A 15518-nucleotide genomic window follows, 5' to 3' on the forward strand; every position below is an offset into this window, starting at 1 on the left:
TATTTTGAAGGGTACTGCGCTGGAAAGTAACTGGTTTCCCCTCTCCTGTGAACCGAATATAGATATAGTACCACAATGCCAGTGGAGGGCTTCGCCGAACACTGTGGCTAACAAGACCTGAGAAAATATGCTTCATATTTGTTGAATTTCCTTTTAACATTTAATAATCTGTTTCAGATTTCTTCACCCCCACCTTACCTTAAAGTTACCAATCGGAAAAGGATCAACAGTTGCCATGGAAACGAAAGGATCCAAAACACCGGCTTTGTCACGCCTCCACCACACCTCATTTCTTTATTTTCTTAAACTGATGTTAAAGAAAGGGGGGATGTATTGCAACTGTAGCAAAGTCGCAAATGGTGCAGCAGCGAGGTGGAGAATAGTGTGGACAATGTGCATAATGGTGGATGAAATACACCTAAACTGCTTGTTTTTAAGACAGATTCTCTACAAGTAAGCAAATACAACGTTACGGCAACTTCAGTCACTTCAACACAGACAGTTGTGCAATAATTGTGCCTGATTTGGCCGCGGTGGAATTCTTCCTGTTGGAACCTGTTTGGCTATTCCAACCAGTAAAATGATTGTAGGTTTGGGCTCCATTCGCGTTACAATATTTCCTGTTTTCGTGTGAAAACGGAAACTGTTTGTAGCATTTTGGGCGTCTGTTTCCGTGACAACGGTGCTCAGAGCCACTGAAAAGGTAATTTTTTTGAAAATGGCTCCCAAGTCGGGACTTTTAGAACCAGGACGACGGCCACGGTAAATAGTTCCGCACATCAGCGACGCCCAACATTTTCCTGGGACTTGGGAGACAATCCAACCATGTCGTCTGTCCATACGAACGTCGGTAGATTGTTAATGTTTATAACGTATTGTTCTCTGCATGCATGTTTGTGTGGTTTCATGAAAACAAAAAAACAGCACCAACTCATGGACTGGCATGCTGACTACATCGGGTTTTTTTTTTAATGCAGAAATTAAACAATTTCACTTGTCATGGAATCGAGGCCTTAATACATCAGAACATTGCCCACCAATTACACGTTTATAACATGTAATGACTGCGTGACCATTCAGAGGATGTGTCTCACAAAACTATAATGCCACAGACAATTACAGGCTGAACTAAGAAGGACAAAACAAACTTTTCTATGTCTCCGAACGTTAACATTTAATCGTATCCGTACGAGTAACAGGTCCTTCACAACTTCTTGAAGAAATAACTGGTTATTATAACCAAGTTCCATTAAATCTGTGACGGTAACAGAACAATATAATCCTGGTCCGGTGAAAAGACTGTACTCTTACTTGAGGATCTTGAGTGGGATGGACGTGTCCTTGATGGCGACGATGACCCCGCCGTGGTCCAGGTACAGGATGTGATGCTCCTCCTCAAACACCTGAGGAAACAACGGCAGCCAATCAGAGGCCGACAAAACAACAAGGCCAGCGCGCGATCAGCTTGGAGTGAAAAAGAAACATGGAATTGATGTGGAGTTGGACGTCATTCATCAGACCAGACGACGTGGCGCGAAGAAGCAAGCTCGTCAACGTACCTGTCGCCACGTCTTCCCGCAGTCTGACGTGACGTACATCTCTTCCTTGTACTCCACCAGCTTGGAGCCAAGGTTACCTGGAGGAGTGAGGAATAGAGGATTTTATGTTCTCAGGTGGGAAGGCGGTGGTGAAAGATTCAGAGAGTGGGAAGGAGACAAGGGAAGAGATAAAGAGCCTCTGTGACGAGGTTGAGAAGGTTCCTGACTGGACGAGAGCAGTGGATTCTGAGTCGAGTCAAATGAAGTGAAACACGACAGAGAGGAAGGAGCATCACTGTCTGATCAAAAGGCCTCTGGGAGATCGAAGAGGAAGGCGGGACCCAGGGCTGTAATTCTTTACCGTTCACACGAGGATGAAAGGAGGCGGCGAAGGAAAGACGAGTCCTAATATGAAAGTTGCAAACTGAAAATGATTAGAACGCCACGTCCGTGTTCAGAGACGACGGACTTTAACTTTGTTTTTAAAGAAGGTTTTACAACTCGCAGTGGCTTAAGACATAACAATGCAAAACTGCTCAATACACTTTCTGATGACAAATCCAACATGTTGCTTGGATAAAAACAAATTAAATTCTGGGTTTGAATCTGTCTGATCATTTCCTGTCCTTCTATCCTCTGAACTCAACCGGAACCGTACAAAGTCTCCTCCTCTGGTTCTGCAGGTTTCTTCCTGTTAAAGGGGAGTTTTTTATTTTCCACACGCGTGTCTTTTGTCTGTAAAAGTGTATTGAAATGACAGTGTTGTAATTGGCGCTAGAGGAATAAAATGTAATCTTCATTGGATGAACATCTGCTTCACAAAGAGAATGAAAACATTTGTAAAGTACATCTGTGCAAACTTTGATCATGACATTGGAACCTTTCATCTGTTCCCATGAAATGGACAGTGTATTTAAAAAAAAACAAACACTTTAAGTATTTGAATTTTTGTGTCATAAATCTAGAATGTTGCTTTATGAAATACATGCCCACCTGGACCGACCACCAGCTGGACGTCTTTTTCCAGAGCTCATTGACTACTGACTATTTCAAAACCACCTTCTATATTTGCTCCATTCAACTAAAGGTCCTTTCAGGGGAGTTGGAGCCAAAAGTCCTACTTTTATTAAACGGAGGTGAGCAGTCATTCTTCACACTAATGCTCGGCAAATCTGCTTTTAGTTTAAAGTCAAATCCTCATTTAAATGTTTTACCTGGTTCTGTGAAAACTCCACTGTCAAAATACCAAAAAAAAAAAAAAAAGATTCTTGGACTTTGACCTTTGAGCGATAAAATCGTTCCCAACATGCCTCGTATTGCCAAAAGTATTTGCTAGCTTGAATCTAAATCATTGACGTCAGGAGTTTCAATCAATCCATGGCCACAGGTGGATAAAATCAAGCACCTCGGCACGCAGAATATTTCAAAAACATTGTGTACGCAACGGTTCAAAGTAAAACTTCAAAATAAATCACATAATTTAGCTTGAGACGAACTATTAAAGTTTAATTTATTCCATCAAGGCTTCTGTGAGAGTTTTCCCCCGGACTGGAAAGCAGAAAAAAATGTTTCTCAAGGTCGCGATGCAAATACTTTTGCGAGCAGAGTCACTTTGCATGATTCAAAATAATGCAAATTAGAAAACTCTGTTAAAATATTTTTACAAATAAAATAAAGTTTGCTCCTGAATACATCCATGAAAAACATATTGGTTGGGTTCTCATAGTCCCTCCTATCCCCTTTCCTATCTCCTTCTCCTTAAACCCCTGAAGTGGTTAAGAGGTGGCCAAGGAACATTTGAATTCTCAATAAGATAAGGAAAGGAGGCTCAACGCGTCCTTTAGAACCTCCTTTAACCTAGGAAACACTGATGCTTCCTTTATCACCTCCTTTAGCCTAGGAAACACTGATGCGTCCTTTAGCACCTCCTTTAGCCTAGGAAACACTGATGCTTCCTTTAGCACCTCCTTTAGCCTAGGAAACACTGATGCTTCCTTTAAAGCCTCCTTTAGCCTAGGAAACACTGATGCTTCCTTTAGAACCTCCTTTAGTCTAGGAAATACTGATGCTTCCTTTAGCCTAGGAAACACTGATGCTGCCTTTAGCCTAGGAAACACTGATGCTTCCTTAAGAGCCTCCTTTAGCCTAGGAAACACTGATGCTTCCTTTAGAGCCTCCTTTTGCCTAGGAAACACTGATGCTTCCTTTAGAGCCTCCTTTAGCCTAGGAAACACTGATGCTTCCTTTAGCACCTCCTTTAGCCTAGTAAACACTGATGCTTCCTTAAGAGCCTCCTTTAGCCTAGGAAACACTGATGCTTCCTTTAGAGCCTCCTTTTGCCTAGGAAACACTGATGCTTCCTTTAGAACCTCCTTTAGCCTAGGAAACACTGATGCTTCCTTTAGAGCCTCCTTTAGCCTAGGAAACACTGATGCTTCCTTTAGAACCTCCTTTAGCCTAGGAAACACTGATGCTTCCTTTAGAGCCTCCTTTAGCCTAGGAAACACTGATGCTTCCTTTAGAGCCTCCTTTAGCCTAGGAAACACTGATGCTTCCTTTAGAACCTCCTTTAGCCTAGGAAACACTGATGCTTCCTTTAGCCTAGCAAACACTGATGCTTCCTTTAGCCTAGGAAACACTGATGCTTCCTTTAGAACCTCATTTAAGCCTAGGAAACACTGATGCTTCCTTTAGAGCCTCCTTTAGCCTAGGAAACACTGATGCTTCCTTTAGAACCTCCTTTAGCCTAGGAAACACTGATGCTTCCTTTAGAGCCTCCTTTAGCCTAGGAAACACTGATGCTTCCTTTACCAAAGGAGACCAGATCATGCTGCCCCACAATTCCTTGCAGCGACAACATTTAAAGAGACCCGTTCATCAAATATGAATGTCATGTAGATGTTGTAAAATGAACACAGTAAAGTTTTTGTGCAGCCTATTGTCAGTTTGATTGGTTATTTATTCACCTGAAGCCTCTTTTCCTTTGACTTACATCCAAACCTTGTGCTATTTGAGATTATATCAGTGGTTAGAATTGCAGGGGAAAGTGTTATAAATGTTCATTTTTGGAAATTTGTACGACATCAACTATGTGCCCAACAGAGAGACAATGAGGGATAGAATGGCAACGAGGGAAAACAAGAAAAAAAACAAAAAAAACAACCCACAATGTAATGTAACATAATTATAAAAAGAAACACAAGTATAGGTAAAATCATTAATTAATAGCACTAAACAGCAAATTTCACAATTTCATGGCTCTTTCAGAGAAAAAGCCTCCACAGGACTAGTTTGTAGTTTATCTTTCATTTAGCTTTCTTTTCCCCTGTGATTTAAATAAAATGTCTTTACAATGTCATTCTCGGTTCCCCGTCAGGACCTGCTGCAGTTAACAGCTGAATTCTTTACGTATACATTAAAGATCAAGCGTCACCGCCGATGCTGCTGCCTCTGCACATGCCGAACTCTCATTTATAGTCTGTGGTTGGACCAGAAACATTGATTGCTTCAGTTAATGAGTGTGAAAATAAGACGTGGAACACTTCATAAATGTCAGGTGCAGAGAAGGTCACATAGTCAGAAATACATAAATAACTGGAATGGCTGCCTCACAGTTGGACGTCTGCACTAACTTGTGGAGTTGCAGGTGACATTAATGTCATAAAAAAAATGGTCAAGACTGTAAAAGAGAGTTATAAAGGGAATTAAGAGTCTATTTCGGTGATAGAGACGTTCTGTGTGTTTTTTATGAACAGCATGAATCACGGTGGAAAAGTCACAGTATGTGGGAAAATTTGCACTAAACTTTTTGTTTGATTTTTTCTCTTGGAAATATAAAGGATTAATTCAATTAAAGGGACAGAATATATAAGTTAATCTTCTTTCTGCTCCTTTTCATTCAGGAATTTGACCATTTTTGTCCTGTGATGAATTTGAACCTTTTGTTAGGTAATGTATTGAATTGTTTTGTTTTAATTTACATTTCGACAATCATTGATTCTTTAACACATTTCTTAAGAGTAGCAAACACAAGCTGAGCTATCGTGATGGTGCCATGAACGATGGCGACCTGGTTGAGATCAGGCTCGTCTCAGGAGCTTGCCGTCACGGTGAGTTTGTAAAACACCCATAATGCAACAGCCACGGGAGAATATTTTGCGACACTTGGCTGGATTTTGGACCAGCGGGTTTCATTAAAATTAGCTTTACGTTGAGTCATTATATAGTCACTGTTCTGCCGCTTTCAGTAGTAATTGTTTGGCTTTGTGAAAATATCGATTTTTCATGACGTATACACTGCACCACGACACATATTGACTGCTGGTACATATTTAACCTTGGCTCATGGTTTTATTATCAGATTTCTACTATTACTGGTATTTATGTATCCAGAGATGTGGTTGTACTCTGTTGTTGCATGAGATATTTATTAACTCGTTACTAAAAAAAGTGGTCATATGAGAGCATCACTGTTCATAACACTCAGACATAAGTGTAATTTCCCTTGAAGTGTGGTTAAAATGAGTGCATTTATGCTCTCCGTGAATAGATTGTCGTGCTTCAAACGGCGTAAACGTAGTGTTGATATCCTGGCCAAGCACGGAAAAGACAAGGAGAATCAATTTAAGAGAGAAGAAGAAGCAGAAGGAAGTCAACAATAACTACTGTTACCGTCACCTTGTAACGCTTAAAGGCCTCCTTCCCCATATGTTGGTACTGTAATGCTCCGTATTTAAAGAAAATCCAGGTGTTGTCATAATTAATATACAGTCAACTGTTAACAATATGCTTAAATCGATGATCCGTTGATAATTGGCTCTAAAAACTGTTTATAGTCGATGTAGAGAAATCCGATCAAACCTTTGCCGTCAACCAAGGTGAAGTGCGAGCGCACCAGTCATTTTTCATCTCCTCTACTCTGGAAACACGCCACGGGGCAAATCCAATGTACTTGGGCATTGGCATTTACGTTAAGACAAGCCCAGTCTGCAGAAGGTAAGCGCATGACGACGTCATAAAATCAATGTACCCCGAAGCGCACCTTTTGTTTGAGCACACGGTTTATTTTGCAGAAGCGAACAATGCGCCGGACCGGGGCTGTGCTACACGCATGTCTTCTGTCCCTCTGCCACTGGCTGCCACTTCTTTATTCACTCATTTTGTGCAAATGACAAACAAACTCGTCACGCAATCAGATGTGATAAATGCCTGGCCATGCTTACATTGTTCCATCAGTTTTTATATTGTGATACGGGCAGTTGGGGTTGGTGGTGTGTGTGTGTGTGTGTGTGTGTGCTCGTGCACGTGTTGTTTTGTTTTTAATTTTTCTTTTTAATCTTTTATGTAAAGCACCTTGTGTTACATGTTTCATTGTATGAAATAAAGTTTGATTTGATTTGATGACACAGCACATTTAAATGAAGCTAATGTTTTCTTCCTGGCATCCTTCATAATAAGAGACTGTATTTCAATCCAACTTTACTTAGTTATTTGATTATTTCAACATGTAGCTCTTTATTTGGCATCCATTGGGATACCACACCTCAGTGTTTTCTCGGGACTTGTTTACACAACGACATTTTTTAAAACGATGAAAACGATGCAGTCCAGAGTTTGAGCTGTTTGTTTGTTTATGCAACGAATCCACACATACATGGGCTCAGACAACAATGTTCACTGTCGTAGCTTTTACACCGACACCCTGTTTCCACGGAAACTGAGTTGGAGCGTTGCCATAAAGTTCCGCCCTTTGAGCCGTTTTGTAAAAGTTGTGTCTTCAGCTGCTCTGAGCGCCGTCGTGGTGGAAATACACCTCAAAATGGCAACGAACGTTTTTCCAGTTTCACTTGAAAATGTTTGTTTTTAATGTGGCCTCACTTTAAAGTGAATGTAAAACAACCTTTTGTGCCATTAACATTTGTTAAAATTGTTAAAAACATTTGTTAAAATGTTAATCAGTTTAAAAAGCATTACTCTGACCTAGAAATCACACACATTGTATTCAAACTTCTTTTTTTTTCTATTGTTCGACTCCACTGTCCTACAGTGTGTGGTATCATATGCATGCACGTACTCCATATATGACTTCTGGGTAGATGTTTGAACACTTGCACCACTTTAATGTGCCCGACTCTTTGCTCACGCAGCATATCACAGTTATATTTATGGCGTTTTCAATTTAAATGATGTAACGGGGTGAAATGGATAAGACAGGGTGATTTTAATGAGCACAGAGGATAAAAAACAAGCAGCAGCTCCTGTGAAGAAACGACTGTCAACAATGAACAATTATGAGGAGATGAAAGAAACGACGAAATGCAAAATGTATATATGTTCAGTGTCTGATAAAGGCTTAACATGCGTGTGGATGAGGGAGTATGAATCATGCTTGATGGGATTTATTGAGTTAATAAATGGCGTGAACTCACCGGCGCCCATGATGAGGCCCGGGGCGGAGTCTTTGGTGTGGACGGTTCCGGACACGTAGGGGTTGTCGGCCCAGCGCAGGTGGAGGTGGAGGTGGCAGTCCGGCTGACGGGGGCAGAGACAACAACGTGTGTCAAACCCTGAATGAACACGGTGAACTCACACACAGTGGCGCCGGACGCTTTCCTTCAAGCAAGGGACCGTCAATAAATAAAGCGTCACATCCAGAGGACAAACCACACACACACACACACACACACACACACACACACACACACACACACACACACACACACACACACACACACACACACACACACACACACACACACACACACACACACGCACACGCACACACACACTCTTCCACTCCTCATTGACGAGATTGTTAATTATCAAAATCAAGTTGTTGTTTGCTTTTTTGTTGTTGTTGTTGGTGTTTTTTTGTTTTTTTTTCCTCTTCCTGTTTTTGTTTGTTTTTGTTTTGTTTTTTGTTTTTGTTGTGTGTTTCGTTCTGTTTTTCTCTTTTCTTTTCTTTTTCTTTCTTTGTTTTGTGTCCTTTTGTTTTTGCTTTTGTTATAATTGTTGTGATTACTTTGGTTTTTGCTCTGTTGTTGCTCAGGCTGGTTTAATCTCATGGCAGTTGGAAAATATTTAGATCACTGTGATTATTGTATTATTAAAAAGAAAAAAAATGTATGTAGCACTAACAAGGGTATTGTATGTTTCTCCCATCAAGTCTTTCCTTTCCTCTCCTCTCCTCTCCTCTCCTCTCCTCTCCTCTCCTCTCCTCTCCTCTCCTCTATCCTCTCCTCTCTCCTTTCCTCTCCTCTCTCCTCTCCTCTATCCTCTCCTCTCCTCTCCTCTCCTCCATCCTTTCACCCCAACCGGTCCTCAGACTTCCTCCACCTCTGACTCTGGTTTCTACAAAGTTTCTCCCTGTTGGAGGAGTTTTTACTTTCCACAGTCGCAAACACACCTGCTTGCTCATGTGGATATGTTGGGCTTTTCTATTTTCTCTATAAAAGCACATTGGAATGACTGTACTGTATTTAAAAATGTCTTTCTTTTTTTTTTAAATAAAAAATTAAATAAATAAATAAAATAAAGCGTCTGAGTGCTCCGGTGGAGAGGCGGGTGAAGTCGAGGCGTCAGCGCTCCGCTCGGCCATATTTAAGGAGTCTTACTGCACAGATACCCGATAATCCCACGCAAATACAGCGCGGCGCAAGCGGTTTAGCGGCGCTAATCAAATTTAATGCAGTCAAAGATATTTAATGGGAGCTAATTTATACCGAAGGAGAGCGTCGGACTGGAGTTTCATGAGTGCAAACATTAGTCAGAGCCGATCAGGAGCTTAGCTGAGGAAAGCTGATTCTACTGAGCGGCGCAAGGCTTTTTCCATCCCACTCGCACCACTGGAAGTCTGCAGCGCCGTGGAGCTACAGGTTCCTCTTTGCAGGCGCGGCACTGTTCTCAGTGTGTGATTTAATTACAATGCTTCTTCTTAATTTTCTCACCGAGACGTTCCTTTATGTTAATGTCCACGAACACACTCCCTCTAAAGAATTCAACGGCGGCAGATTGGATTAGTGGGCATCGATTTTCAAAGCGTGCTCCGGGTGTTTCGTTTAATATTCTTTTGTTGTTTTGTTTCTGCCGAGGCGACTCGCTAATTAAGACGAATTACCAGAGTTAAAGTTCTGTCAGTGTTTGTCATAACAAATTTGTTGCGCAGAAGTACAGCAAAGTCGAGGCACAAAGGGTTCAGGACATAATGTGTGAATTGAGCGAGGTTATCCCGTGGCTTGGCGTAGAACTTCCATCCATCCATCCATCCATCCATCCATCCATCCATCCATCCATCCATCCATCCATCCATCCATCCATCCATCTGGAATCAAGCTCAGCTCCATTTGAATTTTTTTGCTTTTACAGTAGATGAAACATTTTCAGACAGTGAAGAATCTTCCAAAGTTGTATTATCAAGGGTACTTAGAGCCTTTTTAATAACCACGTCTTGTCTGAAGGACCTTTCTAGTCCTTGCTCTTGGTTAGGAACTACCCCTCTATTTGTTCATAACGAGAATTTGTGGTAATGCACAATTACTGATTAAACAGGAGGCAGATGCAAAATTTAAGACTATTAAAGATCAAATGCCTAATTCTTGCTATTGTTCAGGCTGCCTTTGGAGCAAGGCCGTTGACGCCATCAGCTCCAGGTATGTATTTTTAGAGGCTCTATCTGGCCGTCATCTTATCTCATCAGTTGAGTGTTTGCTTACATTTTCTTCAGTGTTCCCCGATGCTAGACCACTTTCACAGTGGGCGGCTGGTTTTACTCATGAGCTATATGTGAACTGGTTTCTTGACTGACAAATGATTGTCAGTCAAAAAAAAAACCGACCACGAAAAAACCCAAAGCAAAGACGGCCCCTATTTGAGCACTTTAAACGTACAACATGAGCGTCTCGGCTGCACATTTGAAGCCTTTTGAGTCACAATCTCAGCGGCCTCCTTTCAAACACACACAGCTCATTGAGACATCATGAAAAACCCGTTGGAAACACGAAGGTCATTAGTCTGAGACGCTGCCTATCCAGAGGCGGGCTGACAGCTGTGGCCGACAGCGTCGGCCTGACGTGAGATGGCACATCGACGCCGCCGCCCCGTCGATCTCTGTGCCTCGTCATGTCAGCGGGGTGATTTGTGTGGCGTCCAGCCCCGGCGTCAAGCCTCCTCAGTGACTGATAGGTGTAACAAGCTGGCTGCAGGAAGAATGACTTTGTCTCTGCGAGGTAATTCTAATGAGGTATGGAGGAGGCCAAAAGGGAAGACGAGGTCAGTATGCAAGAAAGCAACCCAACGCCATTGGTAAATGAGTCTCGGGCTAATACCGCCGTCTCACTTCAGATCTGTCAGCCGACGAGAGCGATGGCTCAAATAAAGGACCAAGCCCGGCCCCCGCTACCCCTGCTATCTCCCTGCAAGGTGTGATGTATGGATATCAGACGACCGGTGACTCATTGCTCTTTTCTGTGTCGCCCGCGAGCTGCGGCTCTGACAAGATGGATGGCGGAGGTAGCCGGGCAACACGCACGCATTCCTCAAAGCACAACAGCCTCCCTTCCCTCCCGCTTTTCTTTGTGTACACACTCTGAACAACCTGGCCGACGGGTCGCGGCGCTTTGACTGATAGTTGTTTGTGCAAGATTGCATCAACATCCCATTGAGTTGGGAGAAAAAAACACTCCCAACTCAGAACATGTTGTCTCGTTACAGACAGGATCCTCCACTACAAAGTTACCGCCATGCTCAGAATGGAGTTTGGACCAGAGCCTGACTTTGTGACATTAAATCCCATCATGCTGGAGTTGCTGGGGTAACAAAAGTACGATACAAACTGTAAGCCCTGGCAAAATAATGATGGAATCACCAGTCTTGGAGGACGTTCATTCAGTTGTTTCATTTTGAAAGGAAACAAAGCAGATCATGGACCAGCCACGAAACTAAAGTCATTTAAAATTACAACATGCTGGCTTTAAGAAACACTAAAAGAAACCAAGAAAAAAAACATTGTGGTAATCAATAACAACTGCTGAGGGAAAAAAATATGGCATTATGTAAATTATATAAATGATGTAAATATCCATTGCCAAAACCAACACCTGCATCAGACTAAATGTGCTCATTAGCCTGCACGTACAAAGGTGTGCCCACACCTTGGAGACCTGCTGCACCAGGTGGATTGACATGAATCACGGCTCCAACAACAGAGAAGTCAGGTGAAACAACGGAGAGGATTATCAAACTTCTGAAAGAAGGTTAATCATCACGGAATGTTGGTTGTTCACAGTCAGAACATGGGGAGGTTGTAAAAGGCAAGGCATACTTTACTGTTACTGTTGAGTTGTTTTTCTAAAAAAAGTTGTTTTAAGTGCTCCAAAATTTAAATACAGCAAATATTGATGAACACAGCTAATTTCACCAACATACTCAGGTGGTAAAGTTCAGTAGAATGGGAGGCAAAGCTTGCAGCTATCACCTCTTATGTGGAATCACTTCCCAGTTTCAGTTAAGGAGGCTGATGCAGTTTCTACTTATAAGTCAAGTCAGGCTTAAAATGCTTTCCTTTTCAATAAAGCTTACAGTTTGGGCTGGTTCAGTCCATGACGGGCCATTTTCTATTGAAGCTGCTGAGAGGCCTACAATGACGTTTCTTTTCTCTTCTTTTCTCCTGATTTAAAGTTTTAAGACAGAGTATTTAAAAAAGGATCTACTGCGAACCAATACCACAAGTAGACCACAGCTTATTCTCAATCAATCTTCAGTCCAGATTAATATTAATATTTCCACCACCAAAAATGGCCTTGTTTTAGTTACAGTGTCCTCAAACTTGTACTTTTGACAACACACTCTATTGACTTCCTCCTTGACCACAACAATACAACTAGAAGCAATTAATGGTTCTTACCACTTTGCAGCTGATCGGCTTCCCATTCATGTCGGTGGCCGGCGGAGCCAATTGCTCCCAGTCACGCCCTTTGTTGTAAGTTATCAGAGTGGTCACTTTGCCGTCGACTTTCTGATTGGCCAGGAAGACGCCTTTGATTCCACGAACCTGAGGGAACGAGACACACGTTGAACAGCGAAGATCACCTGCAGCAAACACAAGTTCAGTATATAGGATCATAATAAAGGCACAATGTGAGTTTACTGGCCCAGAAATATCAGTTACCGTCTTCCTTAAGAAAAGGTACCGTGGCAAAGGCAGCTTTTGTATTTGGTTGTTCTAGAATGAACGTGCAGTTGTGTTTAATTCAGGTGTTAATGGCTTTTTCCCAATACATTTTTCAGTTTCTCAGCATTTTATATTCTATAATTCTAAAAAAGAACACATGAAAAAAGCATTTGGAAAGTGCAAAAGCCAGGGTCGTTTTTAGGTCAAAGTTTACAAACAAAACATGATGTGCAATTTGTGATCTGTATGTGTGTGTAAAATGTGTTTAGATTGGATATTATAAAATCTCACCTCGTCCTTGAATGAGATGTATAAATTATTGCAGAATTTGATAAATGTGGCTTTTGTTTTATGGGTACTTTGTTAAAACAGGGTGTTGCAGCTTTTTCACATTTTATCAGACTGGGATGACTAGAGTCTGGAAACAATGGAACTTTTTCAAGGTAAAAAGGCAAAACAAGAAATATGACATTTCGAAATGATTTGCGTAAAGCTGCTATAGGTTTCGCCTGCTGGAGGAGTTTTGCACCGTCTTCTCTGCGTGCTCGCGTGGAATTGGTTGGTTTTTCTCTGTGAAAATGTCTTCTTTGTTGGTTCGGAATGAAATTAGGAAGTTAGCATATATATGATCACTTACCCAATCAAGGGTTAAGGCACATTTAAAGAAATCTGCTGCAACACCTCTTGAATTCCAGAGCTACATTTGTAGTCCCAAACCCTGCAACCAGCAGCAGTGCAGGTAGAAACATGAGCAGATGACTGCAGTATGATACGATGGATGTATTTCGATTTTTCTTCTACCTTTTATATACAGTATTTCTTTATAATGTGGCACATGCACGGGCTGCAGTCACAATTAATTTTATTTTTTTTAAACAATGGCTCTATAGACCGATTCTTCTCTCTTCTGTTACTTGGAAGCTGAGCGGAAGCCCCGGACGGAGAGGGTGTGGGGCCGTAAAAGTTCAGTTCCCTGAAATCGATGCATGCCGCAGGGTTTCTGAGGCTTGTCGTGGTGCTCACTCACTCCGGGCTTTGAAGGTGAAACATTAAACAACCGAACGACGACGACGAGGCGCAGACGGACCTTTAAACAGGACCCAGACACCATGTCAGACATGCCCCCCCCCTCCAGGTGGAGACCTCCCCACCTGCCCGTGCTATCTATCATGCAACGTTGATGTTAATGGAAAGAAAGAAGGTGAGTGTTTAAATCAAAGGACATAGACGAGCTTGTGTCCTTCTTGGATTGCAGCATTTCCTCACCTTTTTATGTCTTCTTGGGTTTTTTCCCCCTCCACTTTCTCCCCTCCCCCCCCCCCCCCCCCCCCCCCCCCCACCACCACCTTTCTTTCCCTTTCAATTGAGCTACACTCTCTGCTCTCATTTGTCTCGAGGCCTTGTGGAAACTCACACATGAGCAGTTGCTCGGCTGTTCAGATGAACAGGAGGTTCAAGGCGAGGCAAGAAATGATCATTCCGGGTCCAGCCACCAAAACATGAGGGAGTCCAGGAGCAGTCTCCACAACTGACATCAGGCTGCTCGCCGTTGAAGAAGAGACGACTGTCTTTGGCGAAGCATTACATGCAGCCTTTGATCCTCTCATCCCAATTTTTGTTTTTGTCAATTTACTGGAGCCGAGAGTCGGAGACGATCTCGACGAGCTGTGGGAATAAACAGGGCTCAGCCTGGAAAGCTCACTAATCAAAACACACCTTTCTTTTGTCAACCCGGAGTGACTGATCAACCTCAAATGCATGAATTTTAGACAGTGGGAGTGATCGTGGAAAAACCCCAAGTTCTCACAAAGAGAAAATCCAAAATCCACACAGAAATTTAAACTAGGGATATTATCTCAATTTCTTCTGGCTTTTTACCCCTTTTCAAATCCTGGCAACAAACCGAACACGAGCGCAGGCCTGAGCTTGACGCAAAGGAAAAAGGTTTCCCTTCAAAACCAGATCACATGTGGACATTGTTCCTTTCGCTAAAAACTCTGAAGGGAAACTTTTTGCATTTGCAAAACTGCAAGATTCACCTCAATCGCAATGAGTTAGCAAAACTGTACATCACAGGAATCCCCAGTTCTTTTTTTGTCTTTTTATTCATCAGCGAGAGGAAGATGGTGTCTGAGATTGAATGACAATGAGTGTGCAGTCTGCAGTCATGACTGAAGGTTTTCAATCTGCATCACCACCAGGAGATTTGATTTGTGACAGAAAAAGCAAAAGTATACGTGACAATATGAGGTTTTTCTCCCCCTTTTATTTTTGCCAGGATACTCTGTTTTTCCTTTGGGTCTAAGAGAAAGTTTCATATACTGCCTGGGAAAAGTTCTGCATACTGAAATGTTTTGAGCTTGTTCTCCTCTCATTAAGGCGAGTAAGGGACTTTAGGGAGCTCTGCACAATTAGGACAGTGACATGTTTGGAAATAATCACTTTAGATGAGAACTTGTCAGGTGGACAGATATATTTTGGTATATTCAGGGTTATATTTGAAAATAAAAAGGCGACAAGCCCCCCCAAAAAACAAAAACAAAAGAAAAACTAAATCAGATTTTGATAGTTTCCTGTATGTGTCCATGCAAAATGTCATATTTATACAACTACCTTGATATTTTTTATTTGACATAATTTGGCCATAAATATTTTACTTAGAGGAGGTTTTTCTTGATCTGGAGACCAAACGGCCCAGAGTTGGGAGTGGTCGGGATCTACTTGTGATGGCCCAGGGTTTAGACTCACTGGAAGTAATTATGAAAAAAGGGAAGCGGAAAACATCCTGAGGGGTGACGTGGCTCACGGCCGAT

General features: G+C 42.1%; 1 protein-coding gene across 1 annotated transcript in view; it reads right to left on the minus strand.

Annotated features, from left to right (window-relative positions):
• The window catches only part of sorcs2 (sortilin-related VPS10 domain containing receptor 2), a 359541-nt gene that overhangs the window by 22705 nt on the left and 321318 nt on the right, over window positions 1-15518 (minus strand). Inside the window, exons 10-13 of the mRNA XM_080518964.1 lie at window positions 12439-12585; window positions 7967-8069; window positions 1560-1636; window positions 1312-1403 (exon numbers count right to left, since the gene is read on the minus strand). Coding sequence (XP_080375090.1) covers window positions 1312-1403; window positions 1560-1636; window positions 7967-8069; window positions 12439-12585 — 419 coding nt within the window. The remainder of the gene's footprint in view (window positions 1-1311; window positions 1404-1559; window positions 1637-7966; window positions 8070-12438; window positions 12586-15518) is intronic.

This window comes from Blennius ocellaris (genome assembly GCF_963422515.1).
Source record: "Blennius ocellaris genome assembly, chromosome: 23".
Lineage (NCBI taxonomy): Eukaryota > Metazoa > Chordata > Actinopteri > Blenniiformes > Blenniidae > Blennius > Blennius ocellaris.